The sequence below is a fragment of the Petaurus breviceps genome, unplaced genomic scaffold (assembly GCF_028583685.1).
Source record: "Petaurus breviceps papuanus isolate PSGF00001 unplaced genomic scaffold, PetGlider_PUasm1.0 400, whole genome shotgun sequence".
Classification (NCBI taxonomy): domain Eukaryota; kingdom Metazoa; phylum Chordata; class Mammalia; order Diprotodontia; family Petauridae; genus Petaurus; species Petaurus breviceps.
The window spans coordinates 6,480,580-6,497,647 of record NW_027186316.1 but is presented as its reverse complement, the minus strand read 5'-3'; the positions used below and the strand labels follow the sequence as shown (position 1 = coordinate 6,497,647).

The window sequence follows — 17,068 nt, the reverse complement described above, 5'->3', positions numbered from 1 at the left end:
CCTAAAATTCAAGGCTTTGTCCAGTAAACTGACTTATCTGGAAAATTAGGCAGAAAATCCTTTGTGTAAAAATATATTTGTTATTTGTTTTGTTTGACTACATACGTGTGTGTGTGTGTGTGTGTGTGTAAATTATAAGGGGTTTGTTTTAATTTCTTTTTCAGTGACCAATTTGTGGGGGTGCAGAAAGAAGGCAAATTTTTGTTAATTGGGAAAAAAAATTATTGAAAAAATGTATCCATTGTCTTTCTCAACTTTAGTATGCTATATCTAGCACATAGTATGATAGAGGATCAGTTAGTCAACAAACATTTATTAAGCACCTACTGTATGCCAGGCACTGTACTAAGAGCTAGGGATAGAAAGAAAAAGTAAAAAGACAATCTTTCTGCCCTCAAGGAGCTCACCATCTCATCTTTGTGTGTTTCACATGGGTCATTGTGAATCTGAATTTTCATTGTATTGGTTGGAAAGGCAGCATGGTGGATTGGACAAGAGAGCTGGCCTTGAAGCCTGGAAGACCCATGTTCTAGTCCATTCCCAGTCACATAGTGGCTCTGTGACCCTGGGAAATTATCCATTTCTTTTTTTTTTTGAGGAGGGAAGACAAAGCATTTGGGGTTAAGTGACTTGCCCAAGGTAACACAGCTAGTAAGTGTCAAGTGTCTGAGGCCGAATTTGAACTCAGGTCCTCCTGACTCCAGGGCTGGTGCTCTATTTGCTGCACCACCTAGCTGCCCCAGGAAATTCTCTAAGAGCAGGTACCCCATCTGCACTGACAGAGGGAATTTCCTCCCTGGCATTTCCCTACACCAATGACATCCCAAGGCTGGTCCAAAATAAAATGGTAGATGAGACTGGACTAGGTATGTAGTGACCCCAGGAGTCCCCTTAAAGTCTGAGCTTTTTGGTTTGCTTTTTAATTAATCTCCTGATAGAAACATTTTGCCTTCTCCTTTGATTTATGCTCCCAAAATCCAGACACCTAGTGAGATGGGGCAGTAGGCCCAGTTAGCCAATGACATTACTATAGGACACCAAAGCTCTTGCATGATTTTTCTGTCACAATATCAGGCCATTTCAGCCAAAATTGGACTCCCTATGGAAGAAAGTGAGCTGTGCTGATTGCTTTGCGTGTATCAAAGCTGGGGTTCCTTCCAAAAGGATTTGCTTAAACCAGGGAGTTTGAAGGATGTCATGTGTTCTCTTCTAGTTTCCTTATCTGCACATGGACAGGAAGTAGGATCAGCGAAAGGCAGCCCAGAGAAAGGTAACCAACAAGCCTTTGGGAGTTCACTTAATTATGATTCTGTGTCCAAAAATCACAGTAACAACAACCACTTCCACCTATGCCGATGCATCCATTACTAGTCAATGTGGGGACTCAATCAATTGGTACAGACTGTAGTCCCTCTTTGTTATCTCCTACTGCAAGACTTCTCTGATACAGTGGAAAAAATATTGATAAGGGAGGCCTAGGATTGAGGGGTCAGATCCTACCTCTGATACTTCCTGCCTAGGTGACCTGGGACAAGCACTTCGCCTTCCTAGGCTTCCATGTTCTCAACCATAGAATGATGAAATTGGACTAGCTACCCTTGGTGGTCTCTTATACCTCTAGATCTTAGATCCCAAAATTCCTCCCTAGGGAGGGGTCCTCCTCAACAAGCTGGAGGTTATCTTCTTGCCCTTTTGGTATTTCATGGACATGCAAGAAAAAAGTCAGTGCCACTCATTTGTTTTCAAACAGGCCTTAAATTCTAGAACATCTTGTATGTATTTTGCTTTAGCACTTTATTTTACTACTTCCCTTAGAGTTCCTTGGTGGGAGTCAAATATGTGGTAGTCAAAAACCCACATTATTTTAAAATGCAAATTCTGAGTGTTTTCTGGCCAAGTAATAATAAAGTTGTGAGGGCTATTTATGTCTTAAAAATTTCTGAAAACGCATCTTGGGCTTCTAACTCATTTGCCTAAAAGATTCTGAATATTTATTATTAAATTAATGCCAGTAATATCGTGATCAGTCTATCTTAAAAACAAACAAATTTCATTGTATTTGCTAAATCAGTCCAGGCCACTATAATTTTTGTGTATTGAGAACATGTGGAGAAATTGTGTATGAAACAGCTTGTCACGTGGCAGGCATGTCCAGACTACCAGGTCATTGAAAATGTTAATTTCTTCTCTCCTGTACCCTAAAGTTGGTCTAAATAGAAACAGAGAAAGGGCTACAGAGGGAGGCAGCAGAGGACTGTACCTTCACTTTGCCCCTGCTATCCCCCTCATGCCCTTTTTCCACCTTGTCACTCTCAGACTCCTAGAAAGAATTGTCTACAGGGTGTCCCTAAAGTCTGGACACATAGGAAATCTCATTAACTATGCATATTTTTAGGAAATGAAATGAATGACATTTTCAGCATTTATTAGCATAAAATGAGGTTTCATAGGAAGACATAGGAGATACACAGGAAATTAATTAATTAATTAATCTCATTAATAGTGAAAATAGTCCCAATAGCTAATGAAAGCTAATTCCATATGAAATTCTCATGGCTAAAATTTATGCTAATTAAATAAAATGTTGAAAATTTCATTTCATTTCTTGAAAATATGCATAGTTAATGAGATGTCCTATGTGTCCAGACTTTAGGGACACCCTGTATCCTCACTGCCTCTCCTTCCTCACCACCCACTCACTTTGCAATCATGACTTCTAGTCCCACCCCTCAACTGAAACTATTCCCTCCAAGGTTACCAACGATCTCTTAAACACCAAATCCTAAGTTCTTTTCTTAGTCTTTCTCTTTGACTTCTTTTCAGATTTGGTTATCATTGATCATCGCATTCACCAGGCATTCTCTTCTCCGTCAGTGTTATAGCCAAGACTGACTTAGGCCAGTCTGGTGCTTTATGTTTAGAATTGGAATGCAGCAAGACTCGTAAACTATCTGACAGTTAATAGCAAAAAAAAGGGTTTATATAGCCAAAATATGAAAAGAAAATTAAAGGTTACATCATTGATTCAGCTGAGCACACCTTCCTTACCTCTGTGTTGGCCATGCTGGTCCAGTGGTCAAAAGTCTGAGGGAAGACTGACTCCTCACAAGCTGGCTTCTGTACCTACGCCAGTGGGAAGCAGCAATAATGAGTGGCCAATCCTGAGTCTGGTGAACCAATTAAGTCTGGAGGTTTTCAGTACCTTTTAAAGAATAAGGACCCTATCCTCTATGGCAAATACTGTGCCGGCCAAACTTGGATTCAATGATATTTTTGTCTCCTCCCTGTGTGCTCCTTGTTGTCCCCTTTGCTCCCTCATTATCTACCATCCATCCCATCAGGCCTTTGTCTGGAGCTCTTTTCTTTTCTGTCTCCATACTCCCTTGGTGATCTGAGCAGCTCACATAAGTTCAAAGTGTCTTTTTCTCTGCAGGTGACTCAAGAGATTAGACATGCAACCCTAACTTCTCAATTCTTAACATCCAAACTCCAGCCTCAGCTAATCAGTTAACTGCTGGATATTTCGTCCTGGATGTTGTTCTGTAAGCATCTTAAGCTCAGTCTGGGCAAAATGGAACTTAGGAGCTTCCCCCACTAAACCTGTGCCTTTCACTGCCTTATTTCCACTGAGGACACTACCACTCCCTAGTCACCCAAGTTTTGACCCCAGCATTCTCCGTTCCTCTTATGGTAGTCAGGTTGCAACATCTCTCAGATGACATGAGTACTAGCCTAGTTCAGGCTCTCATGTCACCTAAACTATTATAATAGTCTCCCAACCGATCTCCCCATTTCTGGCCTCTCGGATCTCCCTCCATCCCATCCACAGTTGCTGAAAGAACCTTTCTAAGATGTAGCTCTGCACATATCATCCCCTGCTCAAAGGTTCCCCATTGCTTTTAGGATAAATACAAGCTCCTTATGCTCAGACCCTCCACAGTCTAGTTCCCACCCAGAACCATATAAGGCTAGGGCAAATGGAACTTTGTCCAGGCATGGCTGAATTCAGAGACTGTCAAATTGATGTCAGAAGTGGCTAGAGCAGAGTGACTCTAAGGCTTGAGAGGATGAAATGGGAGGGAAGGATAAGACAGCCAAGGCTTTGGGCTCCTTTATTTAACATGGTTTGTCCAAGAGTGCCTTCCCTATGGGTACAGGCCCTTTCTCCTGGTGGGCAGACTTCCATAAGGGCAGCAGGAGGAACCAGGTGCCTGGGGCTGTGTAGAGACACTGGGGTGGGGGAGAATTTTCATTTGGCCCTCACAGGGCACACATACGCAGTGGGGATTAGACTGCTTGTGCTCCTGGGTCAGGTTTCCTACTCCAATCATGCCTTGGGGGAGGGTCTTGCACCTTTGTCAACCCAAGCCTGGAATATGGCCTCACCAACACTCGCCATGAAGAAGGCAAGGTGGGTGTCCAGGGTCACAAGAGCATGTTGATAGGGACGGTGATGTTAGAGGAGATGGCCAGATGGGGGAGAAAGGGGTATTGATCCTTCTACCTTGCCCCACACCTTCCTACCTGTGTAGCTGTGCATGCCTAGTTAGCACCTAGTTAGGAAGAATAGTTAAAATAATAAGGTTTCTCCTATGCTGTTCTTACCTTTCACAGCCAAACTACTGGTAGAATCTGTTCATACTCCTTTTCTTTACTTCTCCCCCTCACTTCTCAAACCCTTGCAGTCTGGTTACTGTTTGTTTTTATACCACAGACATTTGTGAAAATGGCTTCCCTAGCCTCCCACAGGATCAAACCCTCCCTTGTAATGAAGAAAAATATTTAAGGAAAAATATCCAATATTGTGAACTCATCTGATGTTCTAGCCCAGAGATGTCCCACTCAAATAGAAATGAGGGCCACTAATCCATACATAAAGATCCCTGCAGGTGACAGATTGACTTAGTTTAAAATCTAATATTATCTATGTTTTATTGTCTTTTTATTTATTTTGCTAAATATTTCTAATTATATCAGTAACACATTATACAGTTGTGTGACCTGGGGGCTGCATGTTTGATGCCTGAGCTGTTCCCTAGTTACTGATCTTTTCATCAGCATTGTTGTTGTTGTCCTTGTTTTGTTCCTGTGATTCTGTTCCTGTCACTCTCTCCCGGTGTTTCTCTGCAATACTCACATTTGTCATTTTGTATTATATTTTGATCTTCCACTGCATTCATGGTCCCACCATGTGCTTATTTTGGAACATCTCTTATCCCCCAGGAGCATATAAGAGGGAAGGGTATTTTTGTCTTGATATCTATATCACCCAGCAGAGCTCCTTGCACATAGTAGATATTAATAATTGCTTATTGACTTTAACAAAAATGAGTGAAATCAGCTTAGTAGCCAAGAATAAGGAGATTGTTTTAAAATTCAGGGAAAAGATCTCTAAGATCTCATTGCAGAGTCTCTGCCAGAGAAGATGCCCGAGTCTCAACAAAAGAAAACCTGAGAGATAGGATATTGTAAACATGATACTTGACTGAAGTCACATCACAGGGCCCTCTCTTATAATCTTAGATTCAAAAGGGACAGATATGAACGGTGAAAACAGCAATTAAAAACCTATGAGTAGGGCAGCCAGGTAGCACAGCGAGTAAGAGCACTGGCTCCATTGTTGGGATAACCTGGGGATTGAATCCAGGCTCAGACACTTAGCACCCACCCAGAAACACCTGGCCATGTAACCTTGAGCAAGGTACTTAACCCCGATTGCTTAGGGGCAGCCAAGTGGCTCAGCGAGTAAGAGTACTGGCTCCAGTGTTGGGATGACCTGGATCAAATCCGGGCTCAGATACTCAGCACAACACCCAGAAATAACTGGCCATGTAACCTTGAGCAAGTTACTTAACCCCGATTGCTTAAAAAAAAACTATGAGTACAAAAGAATGGCTAGACCTTTTAGGAAGAATAGAGCCTAGGATAAGCTAAAGATACTAAACCATGCCAGCGATAGCCCAAGAAGGCCTTTTATAAGCTCCCACTCATGTCTGTTCCCCCCGAGCACAGTTGCTAGCTATCTCCCTCTCAGGTTTCTAGGGAAACCCCCATAAGGTTATTAGGATTCTTCAAATGCTATTGGCTTGAGGCCTCATTCCAGTGTATTTTCCCTAATATCAATGACCGCTTAACATTTAGTATCTCTCTCATTTCATTGATCCCAACAATTAGTGGCCCAGTATCATTTAACCAGTTAATATAAATTAGCTTTTGCAGAGAGATATTTAATGAGAAGATGTGGCCAAAACCAGAAGTACAAAATATCCCCCCTCCCCGAGTGGGGGACAGAGTTTGCTTCGGCCAGTTAGTAGAGTGGGCTCAAACTTAAAAGTGTTTGCTACGAAGCACTTTCCTCACCAAGGTGACTTCCAAATGCTCCATAGTCAACAAAGTTGATCTATAAAACAATGTCTTAACAATTCCAAAAGACTCATGGAAAAGGCTATCCACATCCAAAGAAAGAACTGTGGAGGCTGAGTGAACATTGAAGCAGGCTGTTTCTCTTTATTTTTTTGTTTTTTCTTTCTTGTGGTTTTTCCCTTTTGTTTTGATTCTTCCTTCATAACATAACTAATGTGGAAATACTTTTAATATGATTACATGTATAGTCTATATCAGATTGCTTGCCATCTTGGGGAGGGGGAAGAGAAGGGAGGGAGAAAAAAAATTTGGAACTCAAACTCTTATAAAAGTGAACGTTGAAATCCTTTAAAAAAAGAAAAGAAAACAGTGTCTTAGCTGCTGCATTCAAGTCATTGCTGGGACTGGCTCTCATAAGCTGTTCAGGGCTTTGCTTACCAGATTTGGCTATCTGAAAACTCTTAGATGGACTCCTGTCACTGTCCCTCTCACAACTCCCTCTTCTGACCCTTTGAAGCTCATAGGGTTGTAGCCTACTAGTCCAGAAGAGAAATGTCAGGGACAGAAGCATTGGCCAGGCTCTGTGCCCATGACCTTGTGTCGACCTGGATGAGGAGAGTAAGGTATTGCTCACCTGTCTCCTCTCCTTTTACTCTCTTCTTCTCTTTCTCTCCCTGTCTCCCTCCATCCTACCTGGAGACTTACAGCAATCCTTGCCTCCTTACTAGAATGAAACCAGGCAGGAAAAGGAAGAGAGAGTTTGCTTTGGCTGGTTAGTTCCTTTTAAATGCATGCTCAGTTCTGTCTTAGAAGCCAATCAAATAACTATTTCTTCACCTTGTGGTTAGTGAACTGCAAACAGTCCCAGAATGTGAAACAGTCCCAAGTGAAACACTGGGTCCTTCCATTCCACTTCATCAGGAACTTCCTGAAGCCAGCTTACCACATGTGCATTCTTCCAGGACTGAACCCTCATTGGCCAGTCCCCCTTTACAGAAGGAAGAACAAGAAAGAAGGAGGTCCACTCCAGGAAGTAGAAGGGAAGATGGACAATGAAAGCAGAGATACTTAACTTCTGTTTACTTCTAGCTGTCAAGGAGACTGATCTTCAGTCAAGTTGGAAAGGGTTAAGGGAATCAGCTAGTAACAGAGTCCCTACCAAGTATCATTGAGGTCAGGCCCCCTGGCCTAGGAAAATTGCCCCCATAAGTGCTGCAGAAGCATGTAGATAGGATTCCCAAACTATTATTGATCATCTCTGTGGTTTTCTGAAGAACACAGGTCTCTCATTCCAGTTCTTAAAAAGGGGAAGAAGGGAAATTCTGCAAGCCACCTGTGAGTTTGACCTTAATTCCTCACCAAGCTCTGTAACTGAGTATTGAGAAACTTTGCCAACTCTCTGGAATCAGAGCAGTTATTTCCTGCAAGCCTGGGCTCACCAAGAATCCAATTTCTTTAATAAGATTTCTAGCCTGGTGGATCAGGAGAATGCTATAGATAGAGTGTGTCTGAATTTCAACACACCATTTGATCATTTGGATGGTCTTCCTGATGTCCTGATAGACAACATGGAGAAATATGGCCTAAATATTAAGTGTCTTTAGAACTCATTAAACAGACACAAAGAGGGTTGCTTAGTAAATCAATCTTGGCTTGGAACAAGGTCTCTAGTGGAGTGCCACAGGTCTTTGGCCCTATTTCAGTCAAGCTTTTTATCAGTGACTCGGTTGAAGATATTGAAAGTACGCTTTTCAAATTCTTAAGAAAAGTGAAAACTCAATAACCTGGTTCAGCTATAATTCATTTTAAACCATAGTAGTAGCAACAGCAGTTCATTTTCTTACTTGGGAAAATGTGTAGTGGTGGGTTGTTGCTAATGAAGTGTTTCTGTTTTCTCGTTCAGGCAGGGGGAAACTCGATGTTCAAGAGTATCTAAAGCAATGGCAAGATGAGCTTCTCAAAAAAGAAGAAAACATTAAAGATTTACCCAGAATGAATCAGGTAGAGTAGTTTCAAAACCCTTATTTTTGTATGAGTGTGGGTGTGTGTTAGCCTGAGTTACAAACTTATATAACATGTTTCCACAAACACTAAATGAGGCTGGAGGAGTTGGAACCGATGAGTTTTACCAATGATTTTGTCTCTAGACATTCAGATGTGTCTAAAAATGGAGTTTTCTCTTAGATTACTCGTTGAGCAATTTCGAACCATTGCTAGGGCTAATTCATAGACCTTAGGTGCCTCTCTGGCACCATTTATCTTTATTTTTCTTTTTGGAGGGGGGGAAGACAGGGCAATTGGGGTTAAGTGACTTGCCCAAGGTCACACGGCTAGTTTTTGTGTTAAGTGCCTAAGGCTGGATTTGAACTCAGGTCCTCCTGGCTCCAGGGCTGGTGCTCTATTCACTGTGCCACCTAGCCACCCCTTTTGGCACCATTTATAACATACCTGGTTTGGTCTCCACCTTTCCAAGTATTAGACTCAATTACAAGTTGGTCATGTTAACTTTCAGATAGTCTTTCTCAGTGACTTGTTATGGCAGCACAATGAAACAGTGATGGCGGTAATGTGTTAGCTTTGAACCCTCCCCTCCCCTTCACATATACATGAGTAGTATTCCCATTTTCTGCAAGCTAAACTCAAATCTGGCAACCCTACATTGGTACAGGTCAACTTTCACCAAAATAAGGAGGGTCGTCAAATTTGGAGTTCTTTTCTGCAGGTCAGGTGATTTGAAGCCTGAACTGTGTGCTTTGAGAGGAACCCAACCCCATGTGACTGATGGCCCAGAGTCATAGAATGTCAGAATTGGAAGGGTCTTCAGTAGCCATCTAGTCCTGAAAAGCAGTTCCTTCTCTCACAAATATGGTGAACTTTTGCTGGAAGCCCTCAGGTGAGGGGAAATCCACTGCCTTCTAATATAATATGAATAAATGGTGACAATTGTTAGGAGGGTTTTCTTTACCCTGAGCCTAAATTTGCATTTTTGCAACTTCTATCCCTCCTCCTGGGGCAGAATTATTAATGTCAAAATAAAACTTCTTTTCTGTGTGTGTATGTCCACATATATGTGTATGGGGTTATTTCTATCGATCTCCTCCATTAGAATGTCAGCTCCTTGGAAGAGCAGAGGCTCTTTTTGCCTTTCTTTGTATCTGCAGCACTTAGCACAATGCCTGATACAGAGTAAGTACTCAATAAATGCCATTTGATTGATTGATTGATTGATACACGTACACACGACCATGTGGTGTAGTGGATAGGAATCAGGAAGACCTGGTTTGAATCCTGTCTCTGACTGTATGGCCATGATCAAATCACTTAACCTCAGCAGGTCTCTAAGTTGCAGGAAAGGTGCCCACCCTCACTGATAGAGGAGTTTCATATGGGTATATGTGTACAGTACCCACAGTGCTACTGGCCCTTTCCCTACCCTGTGATTTTTATATGATTTTGTATGAGGCATACCTTCCGTGAGCCATGGTCTAGTCCTGGTTTTCATCTCACCGAGTCTCAGTGACAGCTCTGAGGTCAGATTTGCTTCTTTGGTTTAGGTCCCTTGAATTCCTCTTTGTTTGTTGCCTGTACTTTAGGCCTTTGTTCTAAAGGCAATCTGGACCTTGGGTTTAATTACTTGTTCCTTTCTTGGATTTGTCTCCTATAAACTTCTGGATGTCTCACGAACTTTTCTTTTTCCTACCTTGCATAAATGAACCAATGGAAAAAGCAGTGATTTCAGTGCATACTCAGTGCCAAGTGCTGAGGCCACAAATAGAAATGCAAAGCAGTCTCTGATCCCAAGGAGCTCAGGGCCTAATTGGAGGAACCAACACAAAAGGAGGGAGCAGCTGTGGTGCAGGTGGCAAGGCCCAAGGCCCCTTACTGTGCAGCAGTGAAGCAGATGGTGATACATCTTTTGTGCCATTGCCATTTGACGTCACCCGGACTTGCTTCCTTGGGTCCTTGGGAGCTGTGGCCCTTGAGGATGCAAGGATTGCACACTCTCCAATATTGGGCTTAGTGGGTGGATGCAGATGCTTCTTTCCCATTGGAGCAGATTTGCAAGACCCCACATAAAGGCTTTCTGTTTTTTTTAAACATTTCTTAAAATTCTGAATTAAATAAACATGAAAAAAAGCCTGTGAATTTTCTATATACAAAGGGGAACAGAAAAAGAAGATCATATGTGAAGGCATGAATCTATCACTTACAACTTGCTTTTCTTCAGCACATAATAAATGTAATACGTTACTTTCAGAACTTCCCTGCTTGTCTGTGTTTCCCCCTGAACTTTTGTCTCCTCTTTTCTGTCCATTTTTAAGATGCTTCCATGGCCCTCTCTTTTTTTTTGCAACAGTATTATTACTAGCATTTCCTTTCTCCCAACCCCACATTCAAATAAAAAGAGAAAAACACAATCCTTGTAACAAATAGGCATGGCCAAGTAAAACACATTTCCACATTGGCCATGACCAAACATGTACATCTCATTCTGTACCCTTAGTCCATTATCTCTCTATCTCAGGAAGTGGGTAGCATGCCTCCTCATCAGGCCCCCAGAATCATGGTTGGGCATTGCCTTGGTCAGAGTTCTTAAGTCTTTCCACTCTTTTTTGGTGGTGTTGTTATTGTGTAATTTGTCCTCATAGTTCTGTTTACCTGATTCTGCCTCAGTTCATACAAGCCTTCCCAAGACAGAAAATATGTTCTTACCAGCTTGATCTTTCTAACCAGGAGCCTGTCATGCCTACATTGTCATGGTTCTATTCTCAAGACACTGTCTTCCAAACCAACTCTTCCTTTCCCAAATATGAGGGTTCCCCCCATTTTTTTTTTTTTGCTTTTTGGAGGGCTGTTGGGGTTTGGCTAGTAAGTGTGTGTCAAGCGTCTAAGGCCGGATTTGAACTCGGGTCCTCCTGACTCCAGAGCCAGTGCTCTATTCACTGCAGCACCACCTAGCCACCCCCTTTTTTTCCCTTCTTGCCCATGCCTTCAGTGAGCAGCAGTACAGAAAATGCTACCTGTGGCCAAGGCTTTGATATCTTTGGGAAAGTTTTCTACATTCTTTCTGGCAGTTCCATTTGTACCCACAGGAATTAGCCAGAGAATGTTACCTACAGAAGTGGGTAGAGTTCTGTATTTGGACAAATCTTGGGAGGGTCTTTGTTATATTCTGTAATCATTGCCATGTTCAGAATGGGAAATGCCACAGAATGAGAGAAATCTGAAGAAGGCCATTGCTTTTTTTATTAGGGTATTTATTAGGGTAGTTTTATGAGTTGCCTTTTGACAAACTTCTTCAGGAATTCTCTGCGATTAGAATCATTAGTTAACATTCACAAATGGTATAAAAATGCCTGTAGCTCATCTCCTTTCTTCCTCCCTCCTAATGTCTCAACTTTATTACACTCCACCCACAACCTTCATAAAAAGGGTGCTTATTTGCGCAAAGGTATTTATAGCTGTATGGAATAGGGAGAAACTGGAAGGAAGCCCAACACCCCACCACTGGGGAAAGGCCAAGCCAACTCTGGCACGTCACTGCTATGGAGACTATATCACCATGAACAATAACAATTGCACAGAGGGTAGAGACATCTGGAAACGTCTATACAAAAATATTGTGGCCTGAAAAGAGCAGAACACACCCAACGAAACTATGCATAGGCTATAAACTGTTGTATACGTCTATTCAAATATGCAATCCAAAGACTCAGGAAAAAGTTGAAGTGTTAATCACTGATAAGTTGCTGTTGTGAACATTTAAAGGTACTTTTTATTGATAAGTTGATTAAACACAACATTTTTTAAAAGTGATCATTCATCACTACTAGAAAAATTCACAAAGCAATTCTTTCTTTTAAACATGCTGGTTAATCACAGCATGTCTGTGCTGGGCATGTGGGGAAGTCAGAGTTGCCAATTGTTACCTGATGATTTCCAGTAGGTACTTTCATCAATGAGTATTGATTGGACTAATATACTTCTCTCCTCCCCCCTGAATATTAGCTCCTTGTGGGTAGAGACCGCACCCGATTTGGTCGATACTTCCTAAGTGTGCCAGATCAGAAGAACCAGCTGCCCACTAGCCATAGAAAGTATCTGGGAGACAGCAATTTCTTCCCCTTCGTAGACAGACTTTTCTGAAATTTTCTAGCCTGATTTATGTGACTCAAGTCTTTTTGATGCCATAATTGTTTTTCAACATACACCACCACTCCCCCTCCCAGTTCAAGGCCCCCTTTATAAAAAAAAAAGTCATTAAAACCAACCAACCAAATAAGTCTATTTGCCATTGTACACTGCATTCTGCTTCTGTGTTCTGTGTAGGGAAATGGGTTCCACCATCTGTTCTCCAAAACTGATTTATCCAAGACTGATTGCCTGTGTTACTGTTATTTGTCCCCGTCTTTGCTGTGATGGTAAGAAGTCTCTAGATCGGCAGTTATAATTGGGTAGAAATCTGTGTTCTAATAAGTTCCCTACTCACAAATGCACTTTCCCAAAGATGTGTGAGATACTCTTATTGTCATGTCTATTTTGTGTCTCCTAGGTACAATTTATTCAGCTCTCGAAGACCTTTTATAACTTGTTCCATGGACATCCAGAAGAGGAAGAGTTATACCAGGCCATCGCAGTGGTGACCAACCTCTTGCTACGGATGGAAGAAGTGGGAAGGAGGTTGCACGGCACAATGTTACCCGCCAAGGAGAAGGCTAGTGGTTCCGCCCCTGCAGCGGACACTGGTAACAGCACCTCTCCCACCACCCAGGCACTTAAAGAGGAACACCAGTGGTCTTTTGCTTTTGAGCAGATCCTTGCATCATTGTTAAATGAACCTGTCATAGTGAGGTTTTTTGAAAAACCAGTAGATGTCCAAGCCAAGTTAGCAGATGCAAAAGCCTCCCAGCTGAGTTCTAGAACCAGGGTGTAAGTTACTAGCGTGGAATTCATTTTTACCAAGGATTGCCTGAAGTTTACCAGGGTCCATCTAGCTCATTCCCTGTGATCCCTGGGAGCAAACCTCAGGGATTTACCCCAAAGCACAATTCCATTCTTCTTTATGATAGTCTTAACTTTTAATATTCATAATGACAAGCACTTTTTATATAACATTTTACTTTATCTGCACTATCTTAAGAAAACTTGTTCATGTCACCCCTAGAGGGCACCACCAAACTACTCAGTTTTAAAAAAAATGGCTCTTCCTAGTAGTTACCATGAAATAGTGTTGGAACCTTCAAGCCTACTGTTGTGTTTGGGTACTAGGAATGCTGCTTTGTCGAATAGACAGCCTCTTGTTTTGAATTCTCTATGTGTATGTGCCTCAGTCTTGTGTAGATGTTAAAGTGCTTTAGAGAATAGAACCTTCTGAGCCTTAATTGTCCAAGGAATATTGCCATTCAAGAGTTTTGTGTTCGAGTCTTCTTAACTGAGTGACTAATTAATGAATTGTTTTAGTTCATCCATATTATCTTCTAATAAGTGGCTCCAGAGGGACTTCCAACACCAGTCCAGGTACAGAAGCCACCTCCCTTCCTATATCCTTCTCCTCCCTTCCAGCAGTGTGACGTAATGGACAGAAAATTGGCCTAAGAGCCAGAAAGACCTGGGTTCTAGTCTTGCTCTGACACATACTGGCTATGTGACCCTGGGCAAGTTACTTAACCCCCTCAATGTTCTAGGTAGCTCTAAGTCTCTGAAACACAGAGGAGGTGCTGACTTTTGTTGGCAGAAAGGTTTTCCTTGCTTGGGAGTTACCTATACCAGTGAAATAACAAGTCCGGTCCCTATCCTATGCCCCTTCCCTCACAGTCGGTTTCAGATCTTGTGAAGTCCAGCATTAATTTCCCATTAGCAGGATGGAATGGAGAGCAGGAAGAGACTTGCTTCTTTGATTCGTTTATCTAAGAGGCTGTCTTAGGAAGCACCTGTGCATCCAGCCCCTTAAAGGAGTCTGCACTTTGCTGATTATAAAGGGAGCTAGTAAGAGCTTTATTCTGCTTTTGTGTACGTGAGGGAACAAAAGTTATTGACAGATGTATCTAAAGGAATGTAGGTTCTCTAGACCAAGATAGATTACAGTAGCTGTGTGACCTTGGACAAGTCTCTTACCTTCCCTTTGTTTCTTCTACCATACAGTAAAGGAATTGGACTAAATGATCTTTATGGGCCCTTTGAGCTCTGAGATTCTAGGGTTCTATCTCTGCTGCTAATGAAGATGAAGAATTTTCTTTTTTCCCCACAAATTGTGTTTTCTATCTTTTGTTGTTATATCCCCTACATTTCCTGATGACTCTCCTCTCCCCTCACAGGGAGCCATCCCTTATAATAAAGGAAAAAAAAAACAAACTTCCACCAAATGAATCCACATAAAATAGCCAGTTTGTATGCAAAATGATCCACTTCAAACGCTCGATGAACTTCGTCTCAGATAGGCTGCTTTGAGTTGGGAGAATGAAAACCCTTTGAAATCGGAAAGATCAAAGCTTTGCTCATCTTATCTTCTCTGCTTCCTGGCTCTGACCAGACTCATTCTTTCATAAACAGTCATTAGAATGATTTCTCTTCAAAGAGCTTTGGTCTTAGCCATTTCACACATTCAAAGGGCAAAAAAAATGCTACTAATAATAATTGGTATTTCTATAGTGCTTTAAGGTTTGCAAAATGCTTTCTGTAGATGTTTTTAGTTAGGGAGGTTGGTATTGCAGGGTAATATCCCTATTTTTCAGACGACAAGATTGAGATCAGAGATTTGCTCCCATGGTCACATGGCCACTCAGATCCAGGGCTCTGTGACCCCTATCTCAGTGCTCAGTCCACTATGCCATGTGGCACCATATATGACTTTCAAATTAAGGTACTGGTGTGGGTCAAGTCAATTCGGTGCATGGGGCCCTAAATCTAGAATCTTTTTTAAGGGTAAAATGACTCCTTTTCAGGAAGGTTTGATTTCTGAATGAGTAGCATTCACATCTACTTATTCTCCATTGAACTCTAGAATAAGTAGCTGGCCTACTGAAAATCCTCTTAGTTTAATTTGGAAGCACACTCCCTGTGGTACCACCTTTCAAACGTGCTCAACACTGGCTTACCAAAGCAGTTTTATAGCTTAGAGACAAGCAATCGGGGTACAGTTGGTTTTGCCTTCTTGTGCAAGTAAGGTTTCTTGAAACATTCCTGGCTTTCAGAATCCTTACCCAAGATTGCACAATGGGTGTTAAATTGGCCTTGTCTGATTTATACAGTGCTCTAGGTATCTATGACGTACCAGGCCCTACTGTATACATCTTCAATGATTTTTTTTGTCAATTGTCTTTGCAAAAAAAAAAAGATCCAAAGCTAAAATAGCATCTGTTCAAAGTTGTTATAATGATAAGTCTTATGGAAGATTGCTGTGTATTATCTTTTAGCCTAGATTCTTTGGAATTGAATACTTGAAGACATTCCGAGAGGGAAGAGATTATAAATGCAAGTTTAAGGGGCAAATGGTATATTTTTGGAGTTTATGTGAGATATATGTTGAACAAAGTACAGTAGGGGAAATCTTGGAGCATCAAAACTAAACTCATGCAGAAAACCTTATTAAATATATTGTTTAAAATGTCATTAGCTGTCTTTATTAGGCTCAATGTACATTGACTCTTAGGCAATTTTCAAACAGAAAAAAATGGTGTCTTCCCTGTGGTCACTGGGTATGTGTACACATTGTATATAATCTTTAGTTTGGGTATAGCGAAAAGAGCTTTGGGTCTAGAGTTAGAGGACCTGAGTTCAAATTTTACCTCTGGTGCTTATTACCTTGTGTAATGTTAGCCAAATCATTTCCTCTTCCTGCCCCTCAGTTCCTTCCTCTAAAATGAGTGGGTTGGGGCAGCTAGCTGGTGCAGGGAATAGAGCACCAGCCCTGGAGTCAGGAGGACCTGAGTTCAAATCCGACCTCAGACACTTGACACACTTAATAGCTGTGTGACCTTGGGCAAGTCACTTGACCCCAATTACCTTGCCTTCCCCCCTCCAAAAATCAAAAAAAATAAAATAAAATAAAATGAGAGGGCCTTAGAGGCTCCCTCCAGCTCATATAAATCCATGATCCTATGGTCAGGATTCAGGTTGTTTGGGGGTTTTTTAACATCAATTTTCTCAGGGTCTCACCTGGAAAGGGAGAAGGAAAGAGATGAATCACATTCTTCCAAAGACAATATATAGAAGCCTGAAATCAACGAGACTTAATTAAGCACCTACTATGTGAAAAGCCCTGTGCTAAACACTAGGGATACAAAGAAAAGGTAAAAACAAGGTCCCTGCCATCAAGCACATAACATTATTTTTTAATATAAGATTAATTCTCCATATTGCTTTCAAAACTATCCTGCTTATCTATGCTTCCTTCTTAATTACCTTCTATTCATTTTAAATGTTTCAATGGCCCTCTTTTTCCCCCATCAAGTTTTCTAACTCCCCTTGGAATCTCTCCCAATTAAAAACCTAGAGAAAGAAAAACCTCATAACAAATTAGTAGAGTCAAGCAAAACAATCCACCCAGTAGAAGTCCAAAAACATGGATCTCAGCACCTCTTATCCTCTCACCAAGGATTTTTTGTTTGTTACCTAAATGTGAAACTTTATATACCCGAGTCCCAAAACTCAGTGGTATGAGACTTTTTTCTTCACTCAAAATTTCCATTGTTTCTTCCTCAGATTA

General features: G+C 41.5%; 1 protein-coding gene across 1 annotated transcript in view; it reads left to right on the top strand.

The window, feature by feature from the left end:
- Nucleotides 1–14,715, top strand: part of TBC1D8B (TBC1 domain family member 8B) — a 116,705-nt gene extending 101,990 nt beyond the window's left edge. The window contains exons 19-21 of the mRNA XM_069100471.1: nucleotides 1,214–1,270; nucleotides 8,267–8,364; nucleotides 12,917–14,715. Coding sequence (XP_068956572.1) covers nucleotides 1,214–1,270; nucleotides 8,267–8,364; nucleotides 12,917–13,297 — 536 coding nt within the window. The 3' untranslated portion in view covers nucleotides 13,298–14,715. The remainder of the gene's footprint in view (nucleotides 1–1,213; nucleotides 1,271–8,266; nucleotides 8,365–12,916) is intronic.
- The last annotated feature ends 2,353 nt before the right edge of the window (nucleotides 14,716–17,068 follow it).